This window comes from Podarcis liolepis, assembly GCF_965112155.1.
Source record: "Podarcis liolepis genome assembly, chromosome: 1".
Lineage (NCBI taxonomy): Eukaryota > Metazoa > Chordata > Lepidosauria > Squamata > Lacertidae > Podarcis > Podarcis liolepis.
In genome coordinates this window covers 86,001,964-86,026,517 of record NC_139554.1, presented here as the reverse complement: position 1 = coordinate 86,026,517, position 24,554 = coordinate 86,001,964, and the positions used below count along the sequence as shown (strand labels likewise).

At 44.8% G+C, this 24,554-nt stretch overlaps 1 protein-coding gene across 3 annotated transcripts; it reads right to left on the bottom strand.

Moving 5' to 3' along the window:
- Positions 1–1,705: 1,705 nt before the first annotated feature.
- RETREG2 (reticulophagy regulator family member 2) lies at positions 1,706–23,127 on the bottom strand. Of its 3 annotated transcripts, XM_083490265.1 has the most exons (10): positions 22,096–22,599; positions 21,324–21,866; positions 16,942–17,048; positions 12,948–12,978; positions 11,928–12,063; positions 10,500–10,584; positions 10,109–10,246; positions 9,492–9,586; positions 8,270–8,405; positions 1,706–4,740 (listed from the first exon to the last, which is right to left on the bottom strand). In XM_083490265.1, exons 3-10 carry the CDS (start codon positions 17,003–17,005, stop codon positions 4,058–4,060), a joined length of 1,368 nt encoding a protein of 455 aa, XP_083346391.1. In that variant the 5' UTR covers positions 17,006–17,048; positions 21,324–21,866; positions 22,096–22,599; the 3' UTR covers positions 1,706–4,057. The 3 variants fall into 3 exon arrangements, with proteins under 3 accessions (XP_083346391.1, XP_083346390.1, XP_083346392.1); XM_083490264.1 differs by lacking the exons at positions 21,324–21,866; positions 22,096–22,599 and adding an exon at positions 22,733–23,127; XM_083490266.1 differs by lacking the exon at positions 21,324–21,866 and having other exon boundaries at positions 22,292–22,608.
- Positions 23,128–24,554: the final 1,427 nt, after the last annotated feature.

Below are 24,554 nucleotides of genomic sequence, written 5' to 3'. Positions count from 1 at the left end.
CATGTTCCTCCATATGGATGTAGCCTAGAGGCAATTGGTGGAAGAGAGTTGAATCCCACCCAGAGGTCTTAAAAAATAAGTTGTGGGTGCAGAATGGCATCCATTCATGCAACAGGACTCCCTCTTCCCCTAAAATTTGTGCTAGAGGATTGGGGACCTCATTTTATGCATGCCTACACCACTAAGTGCTACACTGAATTACACCCTATGCCAAAAACACAGATGCAGAAAATATATGAACATTTTGCCACATAATCTACCTAACTTGAAACATTTGTTACAAAATTGAACATGAAAAATTATCTTCCATATTTGTGTTGGGAATTAGTGGGGGAATGTACAAATGAAAAAAGTAAGGTTGCAATTCTAAACACATTCAGCTGTAAACAAGCTATGCTGAACATTGTAGGGCTTACTTCTGCATAAATGTGGATATGTGAGCCATAATCTTACACTCAAATAAAAGCAGGCTTTTGTGAGAGCTACTGCATCACACAGTGTGTCTGAGATAAGAAAACTCAGGCTCGGGCCCAAAATGCAATCCACCAAGCCTCACTATCTAATCCTTAGGACTCTTCTTAGCAGCCCTGCTTGAGTGTTTTTGCCGGGCTGAAATGTGTCCTAGCATTGTGATAATGCCCTTTGCTTGCCTGGATGTAGGATAGAAAGAACCTACAGTTCAAAGTTAAAATTTACAATCACCAGCACTAGCATGTGGTCCTTGGAAGCCTGCCTGAAGGGAATGCAGTCCATGGGCTGAAAACCATATATGCTGAAGAACCCAATGCACCTGTAGTAAACTAATTTTGCAAGCTTAGCACCATTTGTTTGGAAAGTCCATCTTTGCTGTGCATGGGGGCTGAACTCCGGGAACACTAGGTGTAGAGCCCATAGAATCAAAAGCAGCTAAACTGGATTAATCATCTTGCTTTGAGAATCTAGCAGAAAAGGAAGCTGAACTGACAACGGTTTCCACATTGCATGGAAGAACTTAGGTTAGATGAGTTAAGGAGAGTTATAGCTGTATCTCTATTCCTTTAATTTACTCAGCTATCCAACCTCAAATGACACCTGCTGTTAATAGGCTTTACAGACTTATCAGTTACCTTAGGGTAGCTGTTAAATGAGAGGCAATAAAGGGGAACAGCAGCATTAAGAAACCACCTCAAGCTGTCGTGTCCATTAGCATGAAGAGCAAAGTTCTATTCTTCACTCCAAATGCACTAGTTTTCAACAACAAACAAAACTGTATGGTACAGTATGCAATTGTGTGTATTCCCACCTAGATCCTGACATAGTACAAGGCACGTGCTTACTACAACTTTGGGTGGTTGTGAGAACTGGAACTGAGAAGATACTAAAGGATATGATGGCTCGTGTAGCATTACTGTCATCTTGCCTTCAGTTCAAGGTTGTGCCAGGTGCTCACCTACAGCAGTTACTGAACACGGGACATAACTTCCCGAATTTGAGCGAACAATGGCGTCTTAGTGGAGCTGCAATGCATGTGCAATGGAATACTGAATACTATCAGGAAAGACCATAACTAGGGTAATAACCATCTGGACATAGGCTTAAAATGGCTGCCAGATCCCAGTGCATCAGGGATACCTGGGAAATTGAGAAAGGAGGGTTTCTCAAATTGAGAAAGGCGGGGTTTCTGGGTGATTGGATAAGATGAAGACTTAGAACTTTTAACCCAAAATTCACATATTTGAACCTTTTTTATTAAAAAGACTACAGTTTGTTTTAAATATTTAGCCATAGAATAAACACCGCTACACAGTTCAAAGCCCTCTGCCTTTCCTGGGTGACATCAGCAGCCTCCCAGCCCTTCCTCAAAAGGCCCCTATCATGGAGCATTATGGCGCTGTTGCCACCAAAGGAGAGGAAGACAGCTTAGAGCTTCAGAGAAAAACACAAACATATAACATGCCTCCTGCACCAGAATGGGAAAGCTAGGGCTTCTGGCTGGTGGTAGGGGTAGCAAAATTTGTGCTCAGGACACAACACAAAGGCGAGCAAGCTCCACACTCAGTGCTACGTGGCTGCCCATTTCCAAAGTGCAGACATTAGGAGGAAGCTGTATTAACAGGCATCCTCCCCTCAACATTTGACTGGGGCTGGGATGGGATGGGATGGGGCAGGCAACACAGGTCAGAAAGGAAACCAACTCTGGAGAACAAGATCATTTTGCTTTTCAAGAAAATCATTGCCCCATGACTGAAGGAACCTGAGACAGGCAGCCATCCTTGATACAAAGTGTGGGCCAGTGACTGACTCAGCAAGCGATGAAACTTGAAGGGTGCAAAAGGCAAGAACTGGGGTCTTGCAAATGTGCTTGGAATTGATTGGTGGCCCCTCTTGCTGAGAGGCAGCACCTTCACCTTGGTCATAAACTCTCAGAAGTGCAGTTTAAAATGCTGAGGCCTGCAGGGCAAGCTATCACAGCTTCAGGGCCTGCATCTGCAAAGCTGCAGTCACTTGTGAGAATGTGAAAGCGTCAGGAATCGCCTGGAAGTGCCCAGCTTGAAAATTTTCAACAGCAAGAAAATGGCCAATTCATGACACTCCCCAACCCACCCAGCTTCTCCAGCAATCATTGGAAAAGAGGCAAAAAATGAGATCCATTACTGGGAACAAGCAGTATCCACTCAGCCGAGAACGCTATTACTGAAGACAGACTGCTGCCTCTTAACAAAGATACACACCCAATGGGGGGCATCTCTGTTTCCATTTAATTAAAAACCCACTTTATTATTGCAACTTAAAATCAATATTTGAAAGACTCAGCCATCAGATCCTAGAATTAATATTCTGCAAACCTGTGCAAGCAGCAATAGGTATCAGGGGCAGTAACCACCTTTGGAGAAAAAAACCCAAACAATCCTCCACTCCCATTTAGTCCCTCCTTTCTCCTGAGAACATAAATGGGCACACTACTCCAATTAGCAAAAGACTATAAAGAGTGAAACCCCTGAGGTTTCAAAAGTGATTTGAGAGTGGGAGTAGAGTGGAGATAAGCCTAGAGAGCTTGGAGTTGGAGAATGTTCTTCCCAATGTCCTACACACATCATTCCTTTTCAAGCTGCTCTGCTCTTTTCCCTAAGGCAAGGCTGAGGGCAGCAGAAGATTGTGCTCTGGCCAGGGTACATCATAGGGCAGAGCTGGCTCAGCCAGGCCTTAGAGAATGGTGACAAGAAGTAGATATAAGGGGATTTTGCTTTTAAAGTGCAGCAGTGGAAGAGGAAGCTTTCAAGTCACTGCAAATTGCTTTGTGTTTTCCCAAGTAGATTAAAGAGCCTGCAGACAGCCTGGCCTTGGAGTTGAGAATCTACAGGACCAGACTACCCACTTCCTGGAGCCCAAATCAGGTGTCATATTCACACAATTGAATAAAGGAAATTGGGTTGTAGGGTGAAAGTTAAGGGAAAGGGCTAGTGCTCGGAAGTGCAAAAGCAGCTGCTATTATTGTACAAGGTGGGCAGCAAAGCTCAATTGTGCCCCCTCATCTTGTCCTGACAGCAAATATACTCCACACGATGTCTCCTTTGAAGCCCTACTTCCCCTCCACCCCGAAATTTCTAACTCAAGGGAAGAAACCCACCTCAACCCGTTTTCTCCATACCACCAATCCCTTCTCCCTCTTCCCAACTAAACAAACCAATGTTTTCATAAAAATATTTACAATGTAGACCCTCTGGCACCCCCCTCCATCCAATAAAACTGCTTTCCTTCCTACTGGGGGGGGCATGAACAGTGGGTGCGAGCAGCGGGGATATCTAGCTGAGGATGCGGCGTGCAAAAAAACAAAACGAATAGACAAAGACAGACAAATTGCAGCAGCAGACCAAAAAAGATTGCATCACCACTAGGAAGCATGGGCAAGACGCAACACCCTGCTTGGAAGGCCAACACTAGGAAGAGGACTCACTATTCCAGACATAACACTGTGAATGTGGATGTTTTGCCGTCCCCAGTCAGCACAGACCAAACTCTGCTGTGTGTTCACTTGTCCTTCCCTTGCAGCTGCAGAAATACAGGGGAGCAGTGGGACCTAGGAGCTGGGCAAGGATTCTTCTTCAGGAGGGAGAGCCGGTGTCGCTTGAGCCTCTGTCTCTCCAGAAAGGCCAAGCTCTGCATCCATCTGCTCCAGCTCCCTCTGATCAAGCAGCTCAAAATCATCAGCTTCCTCCTCCTCCTCCTCCCCCCCAGGCAGAGAGGCTGCCCCCACCTCCGCACTCTCAGACAGCTGGGCCTGGAAGCTCAGTCTCTCCTCGGGCTCAGTGGGCAGGAACTCAGAGAGAGAAGGCCCCTCGTTGTCCTCAGAGGAGCGGAGCAGGGCTGACAGGGTGTTCTGCACTACTGTACTGATAGCGGTGGTGACAATCTCTTGGCTCAGTGAATCGATGTGCAGCCCCAGGCCTTGGGCAGTGACAGGTTGGGGCTCCAGGGCTCCTCCTGCCACTGCCTGCCCGTTCCCGTTGAAGTGCGTATTTACAAAGTGCAGGGGTGAGGCCAGGCACAGGATGGATGTGTCTGAACTCATGGCTGCTGCCGCCACACCGTCTTTCTCAGCAGAGTCCAGTTGGTGGGCAGTGTGGGCAGGCACTGCAAAGTTGTCATCCTCACTGGGTGGTCCCAAGTCTCTGGAATGAAACTCTTCCACAGAAGGAAACTCTGCCAAGTCCTTGGAGAAGGACTCTTCTGGCTCACTGGGAAGGCTCTGCTGGTCCAGATCTGAAAAGCATATTGGGAATATGAACATGGCCTCCCCAAACACCCCAGAATTCCCTGTTCTCAATCATCAATTGCCATTCCAAGCTCAGCTGCCAGTCTGTTTTCTGAATACACTTACGGTACTTGCCTTTGTGTGCCTCCTTATCATCTTATCCTGACCTTGAACAGAAATGTTCTTTCCTATTCTTTCATTAACAGGTCAGTTGCTGCTGTTCTATAGCTGTACTCCCTGATTACAAGTCACCAACCCCACTATGATCTTGCTACTGCTTTTCTTTCTTGTTCAATCATCTCACCAGAACAAATCTGAGCTGGTAAATGTATGCAGTATCATGCACGTTAATGCTGATGTATTAAAGCTGTGTATCATAGTGGCTATGAAGAGTGTGAATTCCTTGGTTTGAATCTCACTTTTGCCATGTACTCATTAGGTGCTTTAGATATACCACCACTATCTCATTCTCACTCCTGCCCCCTGCACTACAATATGGGGGCAATAAAAACATAAGAACAGCCTTGCTGAATCAGACCTAAGCCCCATCTAGTCCTGCATCCTGTTCTCATATGCCTATGAGAAATCCACAAGCAGGACATGAATGAAACAGCACTCTTCCCGCTTGGAACTCCCAGCAACTGGAATTCAGACACACTAGTGGACGGTGAACAAAGCCATTGTGGCCAGCAGCCATTGACAGCTTTATCATCCAGAAATTTGTCTTTTAAATCCATCCACATTGGTGGCCATTACTACATCTTGTTGGAACTAATTCCATAGTTTAAACTACGGTATGTGCTATGTGAACCTCCTCTTGTCTGTTCTGAATCTTCCAACATGCAGCTTCATTACATGTCCTCAGATTTTTGTATTATGAGAAACACCTCTCTTTCTCTACACCATGCATAATCTTACATTGCTTACATTTAATTGCATTTCCCATTTTAATGTCTACTTCTCCTTTTGAAGCCCATCGCAATTCCTTTCTGTTTTAACCACCCCTAACAATTTAGTATCAGCAGCAAACTTGGCTACCTTATTGTTCACTCCCAACTCTAGATCATTTATGAACAAGTTTAAAAAGCACCAGTACCAACACCAAACCTTGGTGGACCCCCCTTCCTACATCCCTCTATTGCAGGCATGTCCAAAGTCCATTTTGGGGGCCTAATTCGGCCCTGCTGGTAGGTTTAATCCGGCCCCTGTGGCTGTTTATTTCCTGGGGTAAAATCCTAAAAAAAACCTCCACAACTTTAATCCTGAAAAAAGCTTAAAAACTTTGGTTGGCCCTTTGATCGGCCCTCATGGCCCTTCACTACATCAAATCTGGCCCTCTTTGAAAAAAGTTTGGACACCACTGCATTGGGAAAACCCTTCCTTAATTTCTACTCTCTGCTGTTTCTTAACCAGTCCTGATCTATAACAGCATGTCCTCTTATTTCACAGCTGCTAAACTTAATCAGGTGTCTTGGGCAAGGGACTCCATAGTCAATGGCTTTTTCAAAGTTTAAGTACACTATGTCAACTGGATCACTTCTTTCTCTCTCTCTATGTGCTTGCTGACATTCTCAAACACAGGACTTACCCTTGCAGAAGCCACACTGATTCTGCCTCAGCAAAGCTTGTCCTTCTATATGCTTGGTATTCCAATCTTTAATTATGCTTGCTACCAGTTTTCCCAGAAGAGACATTAAACTAACCACCCTGAAATTTCCTGGATTCCCCTGGATGGTTTGCCCCAAACAAGATGATCCTCAGCTTCAAGTGGCTTTCTCCCAGCAAACAGCTGAATAGCTGCTTTGCCACCTTTTAGACTTTAAGCATATATAGTCTGGTTCCATCCCGGCTGAAATAGAGCCTGTCCCTGGCTTGTCCCAGAACACTTCTCAGTGCTTAACAAATCCAAACCTCTCCACCAACTCATCCATACACTGAACTGCTCAACCCTGCCTGTCTAGCTGACCTTGTGCATGGAAAAGGTAGCATTTAAAATAAATCTACCGTGAAGGTCCTGGCTCTCAACCTCCAACTTAGCTACCTAAATTGTGTTTCCAGGGTTACATGACATTTCCCCACGTCATTGGTGCCAACATGCACCATGGCAACAACCCTGACCTATCATACAAGGTAGCTAGGATAACATGATAACAAAGCTGATGTGCTTCAAAGCACTCTATGGCACTACACAAACAACAACAATCATACTTAGCATTGCAGGCTGGGGCTCCCTGAAGTTACTCCACCAGGTTCTTCCTCATTGGTAAAGCCTCAGGAAAAGCTCTGCATGCTACTGCAGTGGAATTGGCTGCAACTGCTACTTCTAAGTGTGTAAATGAGCTATTATGGAACAAGACCCAATACTTTGGATTTTCACATACACAGAGATTTAGCAGTAATGATACCACATTACCACTAGCTACTACAACATTACAACATCTATATAGTACAAGTGTTCTAGTTTCTGCATTAAAATACCGTCCTTTATGGTTTTCAATTTACACTGTTGTGTGTGGTTTGGGGGTAGGAGGCTTGCAAATAAATAAAAGTTATGCTCAGGGGAAAGGAAGCTCAGGTTCGGGGCCAGATGCAGCCTTCTAGGCCTCTCCATCTGGCCCTCAGGATTTGATAAGGCTACACTTCCTACCACACCCTTCTCTGCCAAAGCCACACCTCCCACCAGCCCTGGTTTGTACCCTTCCTCGAGTGTTTTTGCCTGGCTGGGATGTGTCACTGAATTCTGATACTGCCTCTTGCTGGCCTGGATGGAGGAGAGAAATGGGTGCGCAAGTGTGCTTAGAAAGTAGCCTACTATACAGAGGCAAAATTTACATTTTCTGCTCAGTCCATCAATCACTGGGAGAGAGGAAATACTGCCCTTGGTCTAAAAAGGTTGACCACTCCTGATGTAAGGCAAGGCTAGGGTGACAATGAAATTGGTTGAAGAAGTGGGTCTTTTTGGTTTACAGCCTCAAGGACTGCAATCCTCAGTGAAATATGTTGCCTTGGTAATGTCAGCTGTTCATCTTAGGTGGGGGAGAAGAGTATAGGGGGATCAAAGCTCAGGCAAGGAGAGCCTAGAGTGGACAGCTAATCCCTGAAGACTTAACAATGCTGCAGAAGAACTTGGGGCTGATTGTGTGTGGCACCAGTAACCCCCATAGTAAGGGAGCTACTCTCATTCTCCCAATGGCCTGCAAGTTATGGAACAGTGCAGGATGTCTATCATCAATCAAGAAATAATAAAGACACTGGACTCTCCATGGTAACATGTAAAAATATAGTAAACAAGTACATCCATGTTTCCTGGTAAAGACAGCTGTATTCAGGGGCCACTCAAAGTCTGGAAATCAGATTTGATTTTGGTCCTTTTCAGCCCAAAGTTCATCATTCTCATGAATTCTAAGCCCTACAACTACCCTTCATATCCTAGTTTTCATCTCTGAACACTCTAGAAGGGAACACAACTTGTACTCTACTACACAGTGGCCCCAAATAATATGCAGCATTTGGGTTTGGGGAGTAAGAAAATGGCACCTTCAGACACGTCGGTCAGCTGTGGTGTGGTAGCTCTGGAGACGGAGAAGCCTCCACTCTCCAGGATAGAGGCCTCCTCATCAGAGAGCTCAGAGTCTGTAATTGACAACGCCAGAGCTGTCTTCTTCACATCCACCTGCAAAAAGGAGGAGCGTGAGGACATTTTTTGTTCTTGTGGCTAAAAATCTCCACCTTACAGTGGAGCCACTAGGTCCCACCTGTTAGCCTAGAATCTCGGCCATCAGAGTCTGAGCCAATATTAACATGGATTTCAAAGAGGGATGCACTAAAAATATTAACCTTTTACTGAATGGAAACAATGCATGGATTATCAAAAAGATGGATATTCCAGTTACAAAAATTAGTTGTAAGATTAACTGTAGAGGAATCAGTGACTTGGAATTCTGCCATCTTATTTTCCGGATTTAAAATTGGACATGCTTATGTGTCTTAAACATTTAACCCACTTGACCCACTCTGACCAAACAGGAATTTGAACCCAGATCCAACATACCAGGTTGGTTATATATCTAATTAGTGATGGCAATAATGAGGAAGAACTATCCTCCAAGACTAACTCTTCCGCCTCAACCCTGAGAGATAGAGTGATTTTGGCTCTGAAAAGAAAGGTTGGAGAGTCAGAAGTTGGAGGGAGCATTTGGAGAGAAATGCCCCCTACAATGCCAACCTGACTACTCCTCTCTGTCCCCCTGAATCTGAAGTATCATGCCAAGTTTCCAGGGCTGGCATCAAGGGTCAGGATGGATCTGCTAAGGGGCCACACTTCAGGAGTGGGACCACTGACGAGCCACCACTGGACCTTCTCTGCCTCTTCATCATTGCAATCTCCTTGTTCACCTGCCTTTTGCCTCTGGCCAAGACCACTGGGAAAGTGAGAAGGAGGGGCAACAGATGCCAATACCTGCTTGTTCACTGGCTCTTTGCCCAGCAAGCACATAGGTGGTAACAATGACAAAAAAGAGCAGTTGGTGATAATAGTGTTGAGAAGATAAGGCAAGGCCCAAAGGAGTGAGGGTGGGGGAAGAAGGCCCTCCAAAACCTGCAAGTTCCTAAGTCAGAATGAATACAGTAGCCTTTATGAAGGGAACAAGTACAAGATCTCAGACCTTCCAACCCTACAGGCAAACTCACATCACTTGAAAGAAATGAATTCTTGGGAATGAAGCTCAACACCAACATGTATCCCTTCCCATGCTCTTACCACTGGAGAATACCCAGACAGCTCCGCCTCACTCTCACTTTCAGTCTCTGCCATCGGCTCATTGCCAGTTTCGGGCTCACTCTTTCCTTGACGCTCTGTTAGAAAACACATACAAAATGCTTAATGGGACATCAGTGGAACTAGTCCTATAAGAAGAGGACCAGGAGAATATTTCATCAGAAGCTTCATACAGACTGTGCTTCCTCACAGTACGGTGGTACCTCGGGTTAAGAACTTAATTCGTTCTGGAGGTCTGTTCTTAACCTGAAATTGTTCTTAACCTGCGGTACCACTTTAGCTAATGGGGCCTCCCGCTGCCGCAGCGCCGCCACTGCACAATTTCTGTTCTCATCCTGAAGCAAAGTTCTTAACCCGAGGTACTATTTCTGGGTTAGCAGAGTCTGTAACCTGAAGCGTCTGTAACCCGAGGTACCACTGTACTGGACACTAATGCACATTAAAATCCAGCCATCTCCAGTGATTTTGGACCTCACCCCACTGGACTGAATGCTCCTAGCTAGCCAGCCCAGTTTCTAATTTTTACTTGCTGGGACTAACATCCTGCATCCTATCATCAAAAGCTATGCATTTCAGGTACTGTGGAGCTGTTGTCTTACTTTTCTTTTCGTGTTTAAGATGCAAGGTATCCACCTTCATGCTGTAGTCCAGTTTCATCAGAATGGGCTCCAAGCGTGTGTACATCCTCTGGATAAGTTCATGGTATACCACCAGCGGCCACAGCAAGATACTGAGCACTGGAGACAGTCCAGAAAGTGTTAGAAGCATATATTCTCAGAGACAAAGAAGCAGTCAATTTCCCAAGTGTCCAGCCATCCACCAGCTGCGCCTCATTAAATTCAATCTGTGTCCCTGTTCCCCACAAGGTGTCGGAACTATTATGTGCTTTTAATTTCTTTTAAATGAGCTGGATAAAGAAAATTCCTGGGCATATGCTTAGCTAAGTCACATGTCTAGTTTTAAGGGATAAAACAGCCCAGTTATACTCACAGACAATGTAGGAAATCATGATTCCAGGAACATAGTGTCCTACTATCGCTAAGATCAAGCATCCTGAGCAGACTCTGGCACAAAACTGGAAGTACAAGGCAAAAGGAGATAGAGAAGAAAGGTTTAGCACAGTGGAAGCATTCCCGGGACAGCCAATAAGCCACCTTTGCAATGGCTCAAGAGATGCCCCCAATCCCAGAGAGCCTTGTTCTAATTAATAACTGCTTGTATTCACCCACACAGCCATTTTGAATGCTTTGTGTATCTGCCATGCCAGAACGATTGGCTACTCTTTTGCTCCCGGGTGCTGCTGCCAGGTAGTGTTATAACAGAGCCGGGTGGGGATCCAGAAGTACGTGCAACAGCAAGCTGCATGTCTGAAAGTAACTGACAAATGGGCAAATAGCTGACTACAAGAGGAAAAAGCCTGACTTTTTCTGTGCCGATCCCAACACTCTGAAAGGAGTATGTGTTTGATTCACTATTAGGCTGTCAATGGAAATGGAAGAAATTTGCCACTGGCAAAAGATACTGGAACAGATTTCAGGACTTCCCTCATCCCGAGATAAAATAAGGCCCATACATTACTCCCCTCTCTACCTGCCTTCCCTTTAACTGATCGTGACTATATAATATAAGGTAATGCTTTCTCCTCCAAGGACAGGCCATTAATTAATCAATAGAGAGAGCTGCTTGCCATCTATGCTCATAAATCCCAGACACTACAGCAAGAAAATCTGAATTCTGCTCAGGGCCAGAACTGCTCATTTACTGCTTATATGGAGCAACTGCTGCAAGCAACAATCTCACATTTTAATGCAGGAATGAGGCCATCACATGGAAATGCACCTCTGCGATGAAAGACAAATGTCAAGAACAGAGTTACAACACAAATATATCACATTATGCATTTTGGATTACTAAACAGAACTGGGTGACAGCGGAGGAAAAAGAAACAAAGAAGTGACATCTACAAAGCAACATCAACACGTATGTGCGGGCTAAGGGTATGTCTGCCCTCAGCTGTTTTTCTCAGGATAGTTTCTGGAACACACTGTACCTTGTCTGTACTGGCATACTTGGTTAAAACCCTATTCCCATTTTTTGTTTCCACATATATTGTGAAAAATACTAGATTCCCTTAAAATTGCTGTTTGGAATACAACATTTACACCACATGTTGTTGTGTATGCCCATCCTTTCTTAAACTGAAGCAATATCCATGTAGAAAAAATAATCCAGTGTGAAGAAGCCCTAAGTGCTAGGAGCAACTGTGAATATGTATTTGTATTTGAATAAATGTATTTGAATATGTATGTATGTATGTATGTGTGTATGTGTTAACAAGTCGCGGCCCAAAGGCAGCATGGGGGAAAGTAGCCATGTTCTAGGATTTTCCCTGAGAGGGCCTGATGACTCCCAGCTTACCTTAGCAGGGTTTTGCCTCTTGTATTGCAGCAGCTCCTGAAGGTACAATCTGAAGGTAATCCAGCTCTCTGCCAGGAAACGACAGAGCTCTGGGACACTTAACAAGTGAGGCTGCGCTCTTGCCATCTCACTGTCACTACAGGGATGGAAACAATGTATCAGCACTTTAGACCTTCCAGGTACGCTTGCCACAAGCAACAGAGAATCACTTCCTGCAGGCAGTATTAACAGAAAGCTATCAAAGTTGTTGTGGAACAAAGTTATGGCCAAATGTTGACCTCTTTCAATTGTTCCATATGTGTAAGTAATTCAGCTTGCCTCTCCCCTCATTGGTTCCTCCAACTCCCCCAGAGCCAATTTTTGGGGTGGGGGAAAGAGAGGAGGGAAAGCCACAAGCAAAGTTCTTGAGCAGGGCTTTCACCAATGGGGCTGGTTAGGTGAAGCCCACCCAAAAGGGGCAGGATTCAACTAACTAGTCCTGCTAACAGGGACTTGCACAAGAACCTCTGCCTGTGGAATAGGACTCCCTCCCCACAGGGAAATCAGCAAGGGGAAGACTGGGAGACCCTCCCAGAACAGGGGCAGGGGGAGATGGGGAATTGTTCTGTCTGAGAAACTGAAAAGCTTGTGCTGATGAAAAGACTGCCACGGCAAAGCTGTTAATTCCTTCCTACATTCCTTTCTTGGAACCCCATGTCTCCTAAGCCTCAGGTGGCATTTTCCGGACAGACATCATCCAGTAGGTGACGACTACAATTGAGCGCCTCCTCTTGGCTTTGAAATGCCATTAAATCCTGAGAAGAAGGCATCCATCCGACTCTTCCAATTTCTAGAAACCGAAAAGAGAACCAAACCTGACCCCATTAAGGAAGGGAAATGAGTAAGGAGCCCTACAAACCCATTTGGGCAAGCACTTTTCAGGTCATGACACAGGTCAAAATACTGAGTAAAAGAGAGCAGGCAAGGCAGAAGGGTGGCAAGAACCATCTCCACTATGAAGACAATACAGAGCAAACCTACCTGTCTCCTCTAGGTTCCTCCAATGGCTGCACTGCAGGAGAAAGAAGAAAAATATAATTCAGCTAAGCAGTAAGTGAAGTGTGACAGTTTAAATGCTAGAGGTTACTTCCTTCAGCAGCCTGGCCTTCAGCACTTAGAGCATGATAGCTCACTTGGTTAGAGCAGGGCGCTGATAACACAAACCTGCAACCTTGGTATTATCAGCACCATGCTCTAACCAACAGAGCTATCATGTTCTATGTAGCTGCGCACACACAACTACAGAAGATCTGCATTGTTTGATGTCCCAAGACATACTCCAACTGACAAAATTGCAACTGGGGAAGGGGGAGTTCTGAAACTGAGCCCAGCCCACCTCTGCTGAGGAACTTTCTTATAGCTCTGGCCAACAGGTTTGAATAGTAACATATTTTGCCAGTAAGCAATCACCAAAGTCTGAGCAAGCTCAAAAAACAGGTGGGGAGGGTGCTCTGGGCAGGGTTGTTGTTACCAAATTTGTTATGTGAGAATCTCAGGTAGCTTCTTGTATTATTTCCACAAGCGTTTCTCTTATTCTTGTGTTTAAATACACTTTGGAAAGAGACAGGGATCACATAAAGTTCCAGGGTGCAAAAGTATCTGTGTCCTCATTCCAATGTCACCTCAAATCACACTTCTATACATGCATTTCGCTTTTCCTCTGCTGTACACCCTACACTCATCAAAGAGGTCGGCACTTTGAACAAACTTCCTGAACTGATTCAGATGTAATCAAAACTGAGAAGGTATATGCTACATCAGGCTTCCTCAGCCTCGGCCCTCCAGATGTTTTTGGCCTACAACTCCCTTGATCCCTAGCTAGCAGGACCAGTGGTCAGGGATTATGGGAATCGTAGTCTCAAAACATCTGGAGGGCTGAGGTTGAGGAAGCCTGTGCTACATAAACCACACATTTACTCAAATAACGGAGTTTGGGCACAGGATTGGAATTTTCTTGATGTAGAAGTTGGATTGCCTTGGGACACAGTATGAAGAAACATTGGCTTTGGTTTCTTGAAAGCAGATTTGTTGGGTGTTTATCTTGGAGTGGATGTGTTGAATAATTTTCTACATATAGCTAACAGATGAAGAATCAGAAGTTCTCATTTTCTCACACCCCCTTTTCTTCTTCTTTTTTCTTCATCTTGTTTTTCCCCTTTTCTTTCTGATTTGTGTTTTTATTTAGGATAGTTTTTAGTCTTGATAAAAAGATACCTGACATCAATCTTTGTATTTTCTAACAAATTTCAATAAAATATATTATGTGAGGGGAAAAAGAAACCCTGGCTTTACAAAGCCACCCAGGGAGCTCCTTAAAATGTGACCTTTGTTTGAGCCTAGTTGTAGAGAAGATGTGTGAATAAGCTCTTTTGCATTAGAGATTTGAAGCTAGAATTCAAAGCTCATCAGATATGACTATCTAGTGTAGCTGACGTGCTATGCTGTTATAATGTGCAGTCAGCTGCACACAGTCTGTACAAGCTACAGTGCTTGGGGCTAGCTCAGGGCTTTCCCCTGGGCCACATACACAGAGCTGACAGGCTGGTGAATAGAGCAGTGGAGCGGCGGAAAGCAATCTTGTTAAGTCTGTGACCCAGATTCCAGGCAATCAGCCCTAACAGAGGGAGCCAATCACCATCTTCCTCGGGCAGCAGAGATTCTGGTGGGTACTCAGGCATTGCAGCAGCCACTGCCCACATGAAAAATCTTGGGCCCATTTCAGGAGTGTGAAAAGCTACTATTGTTAACACAGAAGCCTGGCTGTAATGTTTGTTTACGGCAGCTCCAAATACATGGGCTACTGTGCTTGCCTGTTATTTCAGTACTGTTGCTTGCCAGAGTGCTGAATCCAGGCATCATGTACTGGGGCAGCAGGAACGCAACTGTTTACACCATGCCATTTTGTACCTCCTAATGCACCAACAAGAAGCTAATGCAGCCTTTGACTTTGTTAGCTCTGGCAGGGGCATTGTGCTGCTCACTTAACAATTGCTTCCCCTTGTGTAGCAGTCTTATGGGCCTGAAAGATCACACAGAAATCTCAGTCCACTGCAACAGCAAGTTATTAACCTTGAATCCACAGTGAATTTCTCAGTACAGTCTCTCTATGAATTTGGCTGTATTCTGCATATGAAAAATGTTCACCATGTTCAGAACTGCTCTTCTTGGTCCTTCAAACAGGGAGGAAGCTGCATTCCTATTTAATGATACAGCTCCAATACGATTCATAAGGATAACAACAGAATCTGCCTGGGATCTAATCAGGATGACTGTGTCAGTTATGAGGGTCAACATTAGATGCTTCTTGGATAGGTGGCTTGTCAGTTGATCTTACATGAACCAAGTTGGATAGTAGTTCTGCTCACCAGGTCGTTTAACAAAAGTAGGAAGAAAATAACCCTCAGCTCACCATGGCTGGCCTACTATTTTGTCTTATGTAACCCCACAGCAACTCTACTCTTTGCCAGCAGTTATCTGGAACAAAACAGCCTTAACTTAACTCAAGTAATATTTAACATAAAAATAAAATGATGCTGATCCTGCTACTCTACAGGAAATTCCTCCAGCACAGGAAGATTAAAGCAGAAATCCGTTGCTAAGAGTGATATTACTGGTGCTTTGCATCATTCTGTGACATGGGAAACCTTCCAAAAATCACAAAGTGAAACTGACATGATACACCTTACTGCACAAGAAGAGTGTGTGATCCAATTTTCTGGGCTGCAATGTTTTTACAAGTCCTGCTTGAACAGGGCACCTAGGTCTCTGTTTTTCTAAACCACTCCCTGCCAGTATTTTGTTTAGGGTTTGATGTCTGGGCACAACAGGGCTGATTAAGTGAATTCAATATTAAATCCAGACAATAGACTCCCTCTAACATCTTGTGATCAGCTTCTCTCTTGGAGGATTGAAGACATTGTGAAACATCATATATACTGATTAATGAAAACCAGACTCTGCAAGTTGTTGCTCATATGTGTCCTAAAAAGTGTCCCAAAAAGAGTTAATTAGAGATTCCACCATGTGGAAAGACACAGCCTCTACCATAAGTGTGGCTAACCCCACATTGTGGGGACCTGATCCTGCCCGCAAGCAAATTTTTATGGCTTACAAAAACTACACCAATTTGGCAGTGGCAAGAAGAAGAAATCAAAGTAGATACAGCACTGAGATGAAGATGGGGATACAATTTGCACCCCCCCCCGAGCAATCATTCAATGAGTGGAGAGATTTAAACCACTGCCCCCTTTGGTAATCTGCCCTTCCAATTGAGAAGGGAAGCTGATTCTCTGTGTGCAAAAGAGAGAGTGGGGTGACTCACTTCTGGTTACACTCGCTGCTCTCATGGGACCCCTGGAAGGTTGGTCAAGAACAAATACAGACCTTGGGCGAACAAAAGGCTAGCCACTGGTGCTCCACATGCTGAGCTCACCAGGGGTATATTTCTTGAGGACAGTGAAGGAAAGACATTAGACATTGTAGGCCAACACCACATAGTTGCCTGGTTCTGACTCAGGCACTCATGATACCACTTATTTAATCCAAAATTTGTCAAGACTTGCAGGCAGTTACATCCACACTCCTTAAGCTCTAACTGTACAAAACAAATTGCTACATTTAATCTTTCAGCCAAACAGCATTTCTCACATGACTGCCCTCAACAAACAGAAAGGTGCTCTAATGTGCATTCTCAACATGAGCAGAAGCAAAGAGATGAAAAAAAAAACAAAAAACGCCAGCAAATATTAACCAAGTGCCTTTAGTCCAAAGAACGCCAATTACTTGCTACTTTTTATTCAGTATAGTACAGCAAAAAAGGGGGGAAGTGTTAGTTCAAGGCTTGATCAGCAGGAAATCACAGCAGGACAGGAAGCAATGAACTGAACTTGGAAGAATGCAAGAATCAACCAAGATTATCCCTGCTTCAGAAGTACACCACTTCCTTTACTTGTACAACCTTCACTACTTCACTTACCTGAGAAATCCAACAGGAATTGAGGCTTCCATCTCTCCAACAGGAGAACACCAATAAAGCCCATGCTGAGGAGGAATAGAGGACGCAACGAAGTGGAGGAAAACAGCCTGGAAAGTTACAGGGATAAAGACAAAAGTTAAAAGAGGCCATCTCACACTCACTCATTTCACAGAAATTGCTGAGAAAGCACCTGCACATTTTACCCCATAACTTCCTTTCTAGGAGGGCTACAGACTTACTTACTTACTTACTTACTTACTTACTTACTTACTTACTTATGAAAGCTCAGTATCTGGGGCATCAGTTAAAGCCTTTGCAGGTGCCTTGGCACTCGTCAGTGGCCCTTAATCTAGGCCAGGCACAGGCAAACCCGGCCCTCCAGATGTTTTGGGACTACAACTCCCATCACCCCAAGCTAACAGGACCAGTGGTCAGGAATTATGGGAATTCCAGTCTCAAAACATCTGGAGGGCCGAGTTTGCCTATGTCTGATCTAGGCCATATTGTGCCAAATGCTAGAGTACATTTCAAAGTTTTCAAGGTCCAAGTCCAACACTATAGACCAGTGTCCTATACAGTGGTACCTCGGGTTAAGAACTTAATTCGTTCTGGAAGTCTGTTCTTAACCTGAAACTGTTCTTAACCTGAAGCACCACTTTAGCTAATGGGGCCTCCTGCTGCTGCTGCATCGCCGCTGCACGATTTCTGTTCTCATCCTGAAGCAAAGTTCTTAACCCAAGGTAATATTTCTGGATTAGTGGAGTCTGTAACCTGTAGCGTATGTAACCTGAAGTGTATGTAACCCGAGGTACCACTGTAATAAATTTCAGAAGGAAAGTCATTACTGAAAGCAATTTCCACTTGGATGACATAGAAGATGGTTCAGAAAGAGGAAACATCAGTAAACATCATGTGCACATGTCTGCAGAAGCTATTTTCCAAAATGACTGTCTGTCACTCTGCTGCAGCTCCTATCTCATGAAGAATGACATCCATAACATTTATGTCAAATTATAAATTTTTAGGTAGTCCAATGATAGCCAATTTTAGAAATTATATTATTCTAATATAACAAATAATTAATAGCCAACAAATGTAGAAAAGAATAAGGAATTGGGTTTGTGCAACCCAAACTTGCTTTGGACCACCACAATGGTTATACCCAAATTGCATTTGGTCTAGCAACACAGTGCTTGGACACAAGAAAATGTGTGGTGTGAAACTATGCCAACGACAACCAAAATGTGTAAAAAAATAAGATGGAACTTAGGAACCACCAAGCCATATACTCACACATCCAGCAGTAGAGTTGTACATATTTTGACAATTATTGGTGTAGACCCATGCAACTGATAGCACCTTGCTACTCCAAAAAGCATTGGGCCTGACGTGATTCTATGCTGTCCGATAGAGGGTACCATCCTGCAGATGTGGGTGTATGATTTGTAATATACCAAAGTTTATTGCATCCCTTCCCCAGTTCTTTATTCTTTTCTATGCGTGTTTGGCTATCATTGGCAATGGCTTAGACCAACACATTTGACAGTGTCCTGTGTTTAAAAAACTTGCATTGGATATGAGTCTGTCATCTCTAGATAACATTCTCCTGCATGTTTGGGTCTATGATTTAGGGTGGCCCAAACCACAATTTGAGGTGGAAACACCAAGTTCCTATTTTTTTTTTACACATTTTGCCTATTATTGACATAAACACACTGAACAAAAGTGTTGGGCAAGAAATGAATTAATGCACTCTGACAAAATATACTCTTCTGTTCACCCAAAGCTTATTGTGGGAATGGGATGCGCACCCCTGTTCTTTTTTATTTTCTACCTATTTGAGCTATCACTGGCAGAAGTTCACATCCTTGAAAGTGTTGTATACAGCTTCCAACTGAAATCTATTATAGGCACTGGATTTCTATGCATTGGACCATGAGTGTACAGTTTAGAGACCTGTACTCTGTGTAATTAAAGGTTTAAAAATTACAGGCATCCAGTCAACTAGAAAAATGATGTTGGTGGCACCTAGTAATTTGAAATATATTAGCCCGAGCATGTAAAGGTAAAGGTACCCCTGCCCGTATGGGCCAGTCGTGTCCGACTCTGGGGTTGCGCGCCCATCTCGCTTAAGAGGCCGGGGGCCAGCGCTGTCCGGAGACACTTCCGGGTCACGTAGCCAGCGTGACAAGCTGCATCTGGCGAGCCAGCGCAGCACACGGAAACGCCATTTACCTTCCCGCTAGTAAGCGGTCCCTATTTATCTACTTGCACCCAGGGGTGCTTTCGAACTGCTAGGTTGGCAGGTGCTGGGACCGAGCAACAGGAGCGCACCCCGCCACAGGGATTCGAACTGCCGACCATGCAATCGGCAAGTCCTAGGCGCTGAGGTTTTACCCACAGCGCCACCCGCGTCCCTATAGCCTGAGCATGGTGGGTACCTAAAAAATATGCTGCTGGCTTCTTTTATGTTATGTTTTCTTCTCTTCCTAGCCCTGTATGTATTACTGTTTGAGAATTTTTCTTCTTTTAATGAGAAAATATTTTCTGGCAGGATCTTTCTCCCTTCTCTTAAATTATTATTAAGTATTATAACAAAAAACATTTCTAGTTTAAATTAACATCTCCACAAGCTGCAGTCTTTGGAAGTGTACTACCAACCCCTGCTTGACTCCAGCCTGTGAATCTGCTCTGCTGACAGTCAGCTCATTGTCTGCAAGAGTAAACAGGATGTTTCCCCCCCACCCCCAGCTGTATGCTGGATTCCACCACACGGGCTTGTTCAATGTTGCTGTGTGCGCAGAGGCAGGATAGGCAGAAAACAAGGAATGTGCTAGCACTACAGTTCTCATCCACTGCAGGCTTAACAACAGCACAGCTTGTAGGGCTTACTCCCAGCCTGGCACATTGCCAGGGGTTACTACTAAGCTACCAGGCCCAAGCTGGGGATAGTATGAACCATGTGGGTTGTACACAGTGAGTGCACAAATTCTAAGTAGAAACACTCCTGGGCGAGTCTCCAATTATCTGCAGCTGCTAGTAGCAGTCCGTGTTTATCACAAGCCAAGTCCTGGAGGCGCACTTGGCACCACCCGTGCGTCAGGGAGAGGTCTGTTTATACTTTGAGAGTGAAGAGGGAAGTCTACATGACGCTAAACCCAACCAATGTTAAGTCCCACATCCTAAGCTTGTGACTGCAATCCTTGTTAGATCAAGTGTAGAAGAAACCACAAAATATGCCTCAAAGCGAAGCCTTCTTGGGTCCACCAGGGACTTAATCAATCCATGACTGCACTGTGGCCAGGGGCAACAGAATTTCATCCATACAAGACCAGCAGTAGTCTCAGACAGACAATTTCAAGGAGGGAACCCCACTACTGACTCATGCATGCAGGTTGTTCTATACTCTTCTCTATAGCTCATAGGCAGAGTACATGTGTGGCATGTAGAAAGTCCAATGTTAAGTCCCTGCTATCGTCAGTTAAGAGTCTCAGGGACTAGGGCTGGGAAAGTTTTTGACTTGCGACTCTAGAGTTTCTCTGCCAGTGAAAGTAGTAGACCATTGACCTGCTGAGCCCAGTACTGACTCCCTATAAAGTAGATTCTTATTGCTGAAATAAGCAAGTAATCCAGGGGGAAGGGTGTTGAACTTACTTTTTTACCCCCAGACATCTGGGATGAATTTTAACAATTAGATAGGCAAAAGTTTGCTACAGGAGGGTGCAATCATTTTTTCACTAGACGTCTGGACCCAACATCCTTCCACTCCCAACGATAATTATAACTTGAGGCACCATTCTGGATTTGTTTATAAAGGATATTGAAAACTGCTCCAAAATGTAATGTTAGTGCCAAGTAGGAGCAAATGAAAGTTTCCCATGCTTTCCTATCTTTTAAATCACTCATGTCATCTCACAATTTTTGCAGATCTACACGAAGAAGCAAAGATGTTATGAGTTTCTTTGACTAAGCTTTCAGGGTCCATTATTTTAAAGTCATCTGCCTCCCTTCATAGTGCACAGGAAAGAATATTTAGAATTGCCACTTTTCTCATACTAATGAAGAACCACAAAAGAAGGATTTACATTGCTTTTATGATTTGTTGTTGTTTCCAAACAGAAGCTTCTAGATTGCTAGAGAATGATACCAAAATTGGGCAAAAGTATGGTGTCCAGAGATCTGCTGGTTTTAAAGGTATCTAGCAGTTCTTTTTTAACTTTCAGAAGATAGGGCCAAGAATCCAAAAGTCAGATGACATTTAAAGGCCCATCTGAATTGCTTTGGGGCTGCAGTAGTGATCCAGACAGTCATACAATCATAATGCACATTCCACCCACTATCAATTAGCAATTCATCTCAGTGTTCCTTCACATTGCTCTTACTTCTGGGAGAAGTGCTGCTCTTTTCAGAATGACTCCAACTTGTGGGGGATGTCCCTGCACACCTGTGCCTCCTTTAAAATATGATAATCCTTGGCCATGGAGGAAATTCACAACCAAATATCCTCCATTCTCAAATGCTTTATTGCTCATATCAACTTTGATCTTTTACACATGCACTGTGTAGTTTTACCTGTTGCAAGGCCTTTCCATCACCATTGCATAACTACATTTTACCAGATCTCTCCCTTGCAACTACCACTCAACTTCACAGCCCTAGATTCCCTTCCACAACTGCAAATTTCTTACCTATTCCACTTTCCTCAATTCCTCATACTAGCCTCCCCAGTACCTTTCCCCACAATTCCCTAACCTCAAGAGACCTATTTCCAAATGTCCCAACCAAAATCTTTGCACAAATTGTATGTGTGTTTTGATTGATTTGGGGAGACCTTGGTCCAAACTCCAGCTTACTGACTTGGGCAACTGATTATTACTAAGCTCAACCAACCCTACAGGGTTGCTATGAGAATAGCCAGAGAAACCCTATACAGTGGCACCTCGGGTTACATACGCTTCAGGTTACAGACTCCGCTAACCCAGAAATAGTACCTCGGGTTAAGAATTTTGCTTCAGGATGAGAACAGAAATCGTGCTCCAGCGGCGCAGCGACAGCAGGAGGCCCCATTAGCTAAAATGGTGCTTCAGGTTAAGAAGAGTTTCAGGTTAAGAACGGACCTCCAGAACAAATTAAGTACTTAACCCGAGATACCACTGTATATGAAAACCTGAGATCTTTAGAGAAGGGAAGGGTTACATACATAGGTAAAACATAATCGCATGGGGCTATCAACTTATTCCAGAATAATGCATGGCAGATTCTCAGAATGAAACAGAATGGCTATTCCTGAGCAATCCTACCCTTGACCCACATCAGAAAACGCTACCCTAAAGCTGCCACACAGGCCCACTTCACACCAGACTGGCAATTCCTTTCCCTTCGAAAGCTTCCCTGCAGACAACTGGAAGATTATGAGGAGCACAAGCTTATCCACATTTACTCTGAGGTAAGTCCAACGGATTTCAATAGGAGTCTACTCCCAAGTAAGCACGCGTAGGAGAACAGCTCTATGTGGTATTAAATTTGCAGCAGGATAGGTGACCCTAGGCCCGGGGCTCTCTTGCAGCCTGGCCTGCTTCCTCTCGCCAAGAGACAACCGGTCGCCCAGCTGAAACAACATCAGGCGCATCCACGACCCCATCTACCTGCCAGCTCTACTTTCAGCCCCCTTCGCGCGGTTCCTAACCGCCGCCGCTGCCACGCAGGTGAACAACACCCCCCCCCGCGCGCGCGCTACCTCCCGGGGCCCCATCCTGCGCCCCCCCCCGTAGTGGCCTCCGCCTCCTCTCACCACAGAGCAGCTCCGAGCGCGGCGGCCCCGGCCAGGCTCTGCGGCGGCCTCTCCCAGACCAGCAGCCGCTGCACGGCGGCCACCGTCGCCTCCCAGCCCCTCAGGCGCCGCCTCAGGTGGACGGCCAGAGCCAAGACCTCCTGCTCCTCCTCCTCTTCCTCCTCGCCTCCGGCCGCGCAGCCACCGGGCACCGGCACCGGCTCCCCTGCCTCTGCCGCCGGGACATCCGAGCTGCCGCCGCCGCCGCTCGCCATCTCTTCAGCCACCGATCAGGAAGGGGGCGGGGGAGGAGCGAGGAGTCCTCCTGACAGCCGCGGCCGGAAGCAGCCGCAGCAGCCATACAGACGCCGAGGCCGAGCGACTCAGCGATCACGTGCATCGGCCTCGGAGAGTGAAGCGGGATGTTTTCATGCGACACGCATGCGCAAGCCGCTCAGTCCCTACTATTCAAGAATAGAGATAGGAAAAGTTGAGAGCGGCTACTATTCGGCTTCCTGCAGAAATAGAAATCCTGGGGTTTCTTTTGAGGCTGTTTCAACCTTCCGCTTCCAGGGCGAAAAGGAAAAGGCCGTCTATTGGAAAACCATGGAGAAATTATAGCTACGAGTGGGCTGCGGAGTATGCCCGCCGCTCCCTTCTAAAAAGAAAATAAAAACCAACAAAGAAGGGACGGGTCGTATTCTTTTTTAACTCAGGTTATTTCGTTTGGAAAAAATGTATGTGTGTGTGTTTAAAGAAGGGTTTAAAACGTTTTAAGAATTGCTCTGCCAATAGTAACACAATCCATTGTCCTTATATTGCAGGTGGGGAATATGGCAGTGACAGTGGCTTCTGACAGCTTTCAGCGTAGAGGTGGAGCTAAGACGAAACATTTCTCACTAAAAATAAAATAAAATGCATGCCTCACAATACTGCAGCATTCCAGAACCTATATTAGCACAACATATTAATTAGGGCAACAAAAATGTCACAAAATGGCATGCAAGCTTTTGAGTTCTCCAGAAGTCTTCATCAGGCAAAATGGTAAACAGCAGGGTGGGTGGGAGAAATGTAGACTGGTAGCAAAGCCACAAGGTATCTTGCAAAAGGCTTAAGATGGAATGATGCACTCGTGGTTTTACCTAACTCCCCCCCCCATGTTATACAAATGTTATACAAATAAGTATACCAAGTTTGCTCATGTCACTTGTATATCACAAAAATAGCATAATAAATGTAGAGTAATATCTACAACATATGGTTCATTATTAGTAGTGAATGTGTAAGTTCTTGGTTCATGAATTGGTTTAAACAAAGGGGAAACAGGATAGAACAGAGTTAACAGACAACATTCAACATCACAAACCAAATGCCTAATCAGGAGACCTCTTGGTTATGCTTAGATTTAAGTATAAGTAATAGTCATTTTTAATTACTCCTTTATGTGAATGAGCACAAAGAATGCTGGTGACTTGAAGTACATCTAATAAACTGAAGGACTGTTTTGTGAACACAGCCTAACACAGCAGTTGAAGAAATGAGAAACAGACTCTCTTGGAAAAATAAAATCCGAATTCCTCTACTGCTGGTGTGATCGTTACGGGTGTAATATTTTCATTGCCAGGTTGCCTGCCAGGCTGTGGTTACTTGTATTATAGAGGCATTGTATAAACTTCAGTTCTTTATTGAGGCTGTTCATGCTGCTGTTTTGAATTTTTGTAGGGACTAGAAATAAGAAATTGGGAACAGTAACCAACTTCAACCTTGTGCTTTGGGAAGTGGAACCAAGAGCGAATCCTGGGATCCCTCTCTCACCACTTCTGTTTGTGCAGTGTGCTATTAA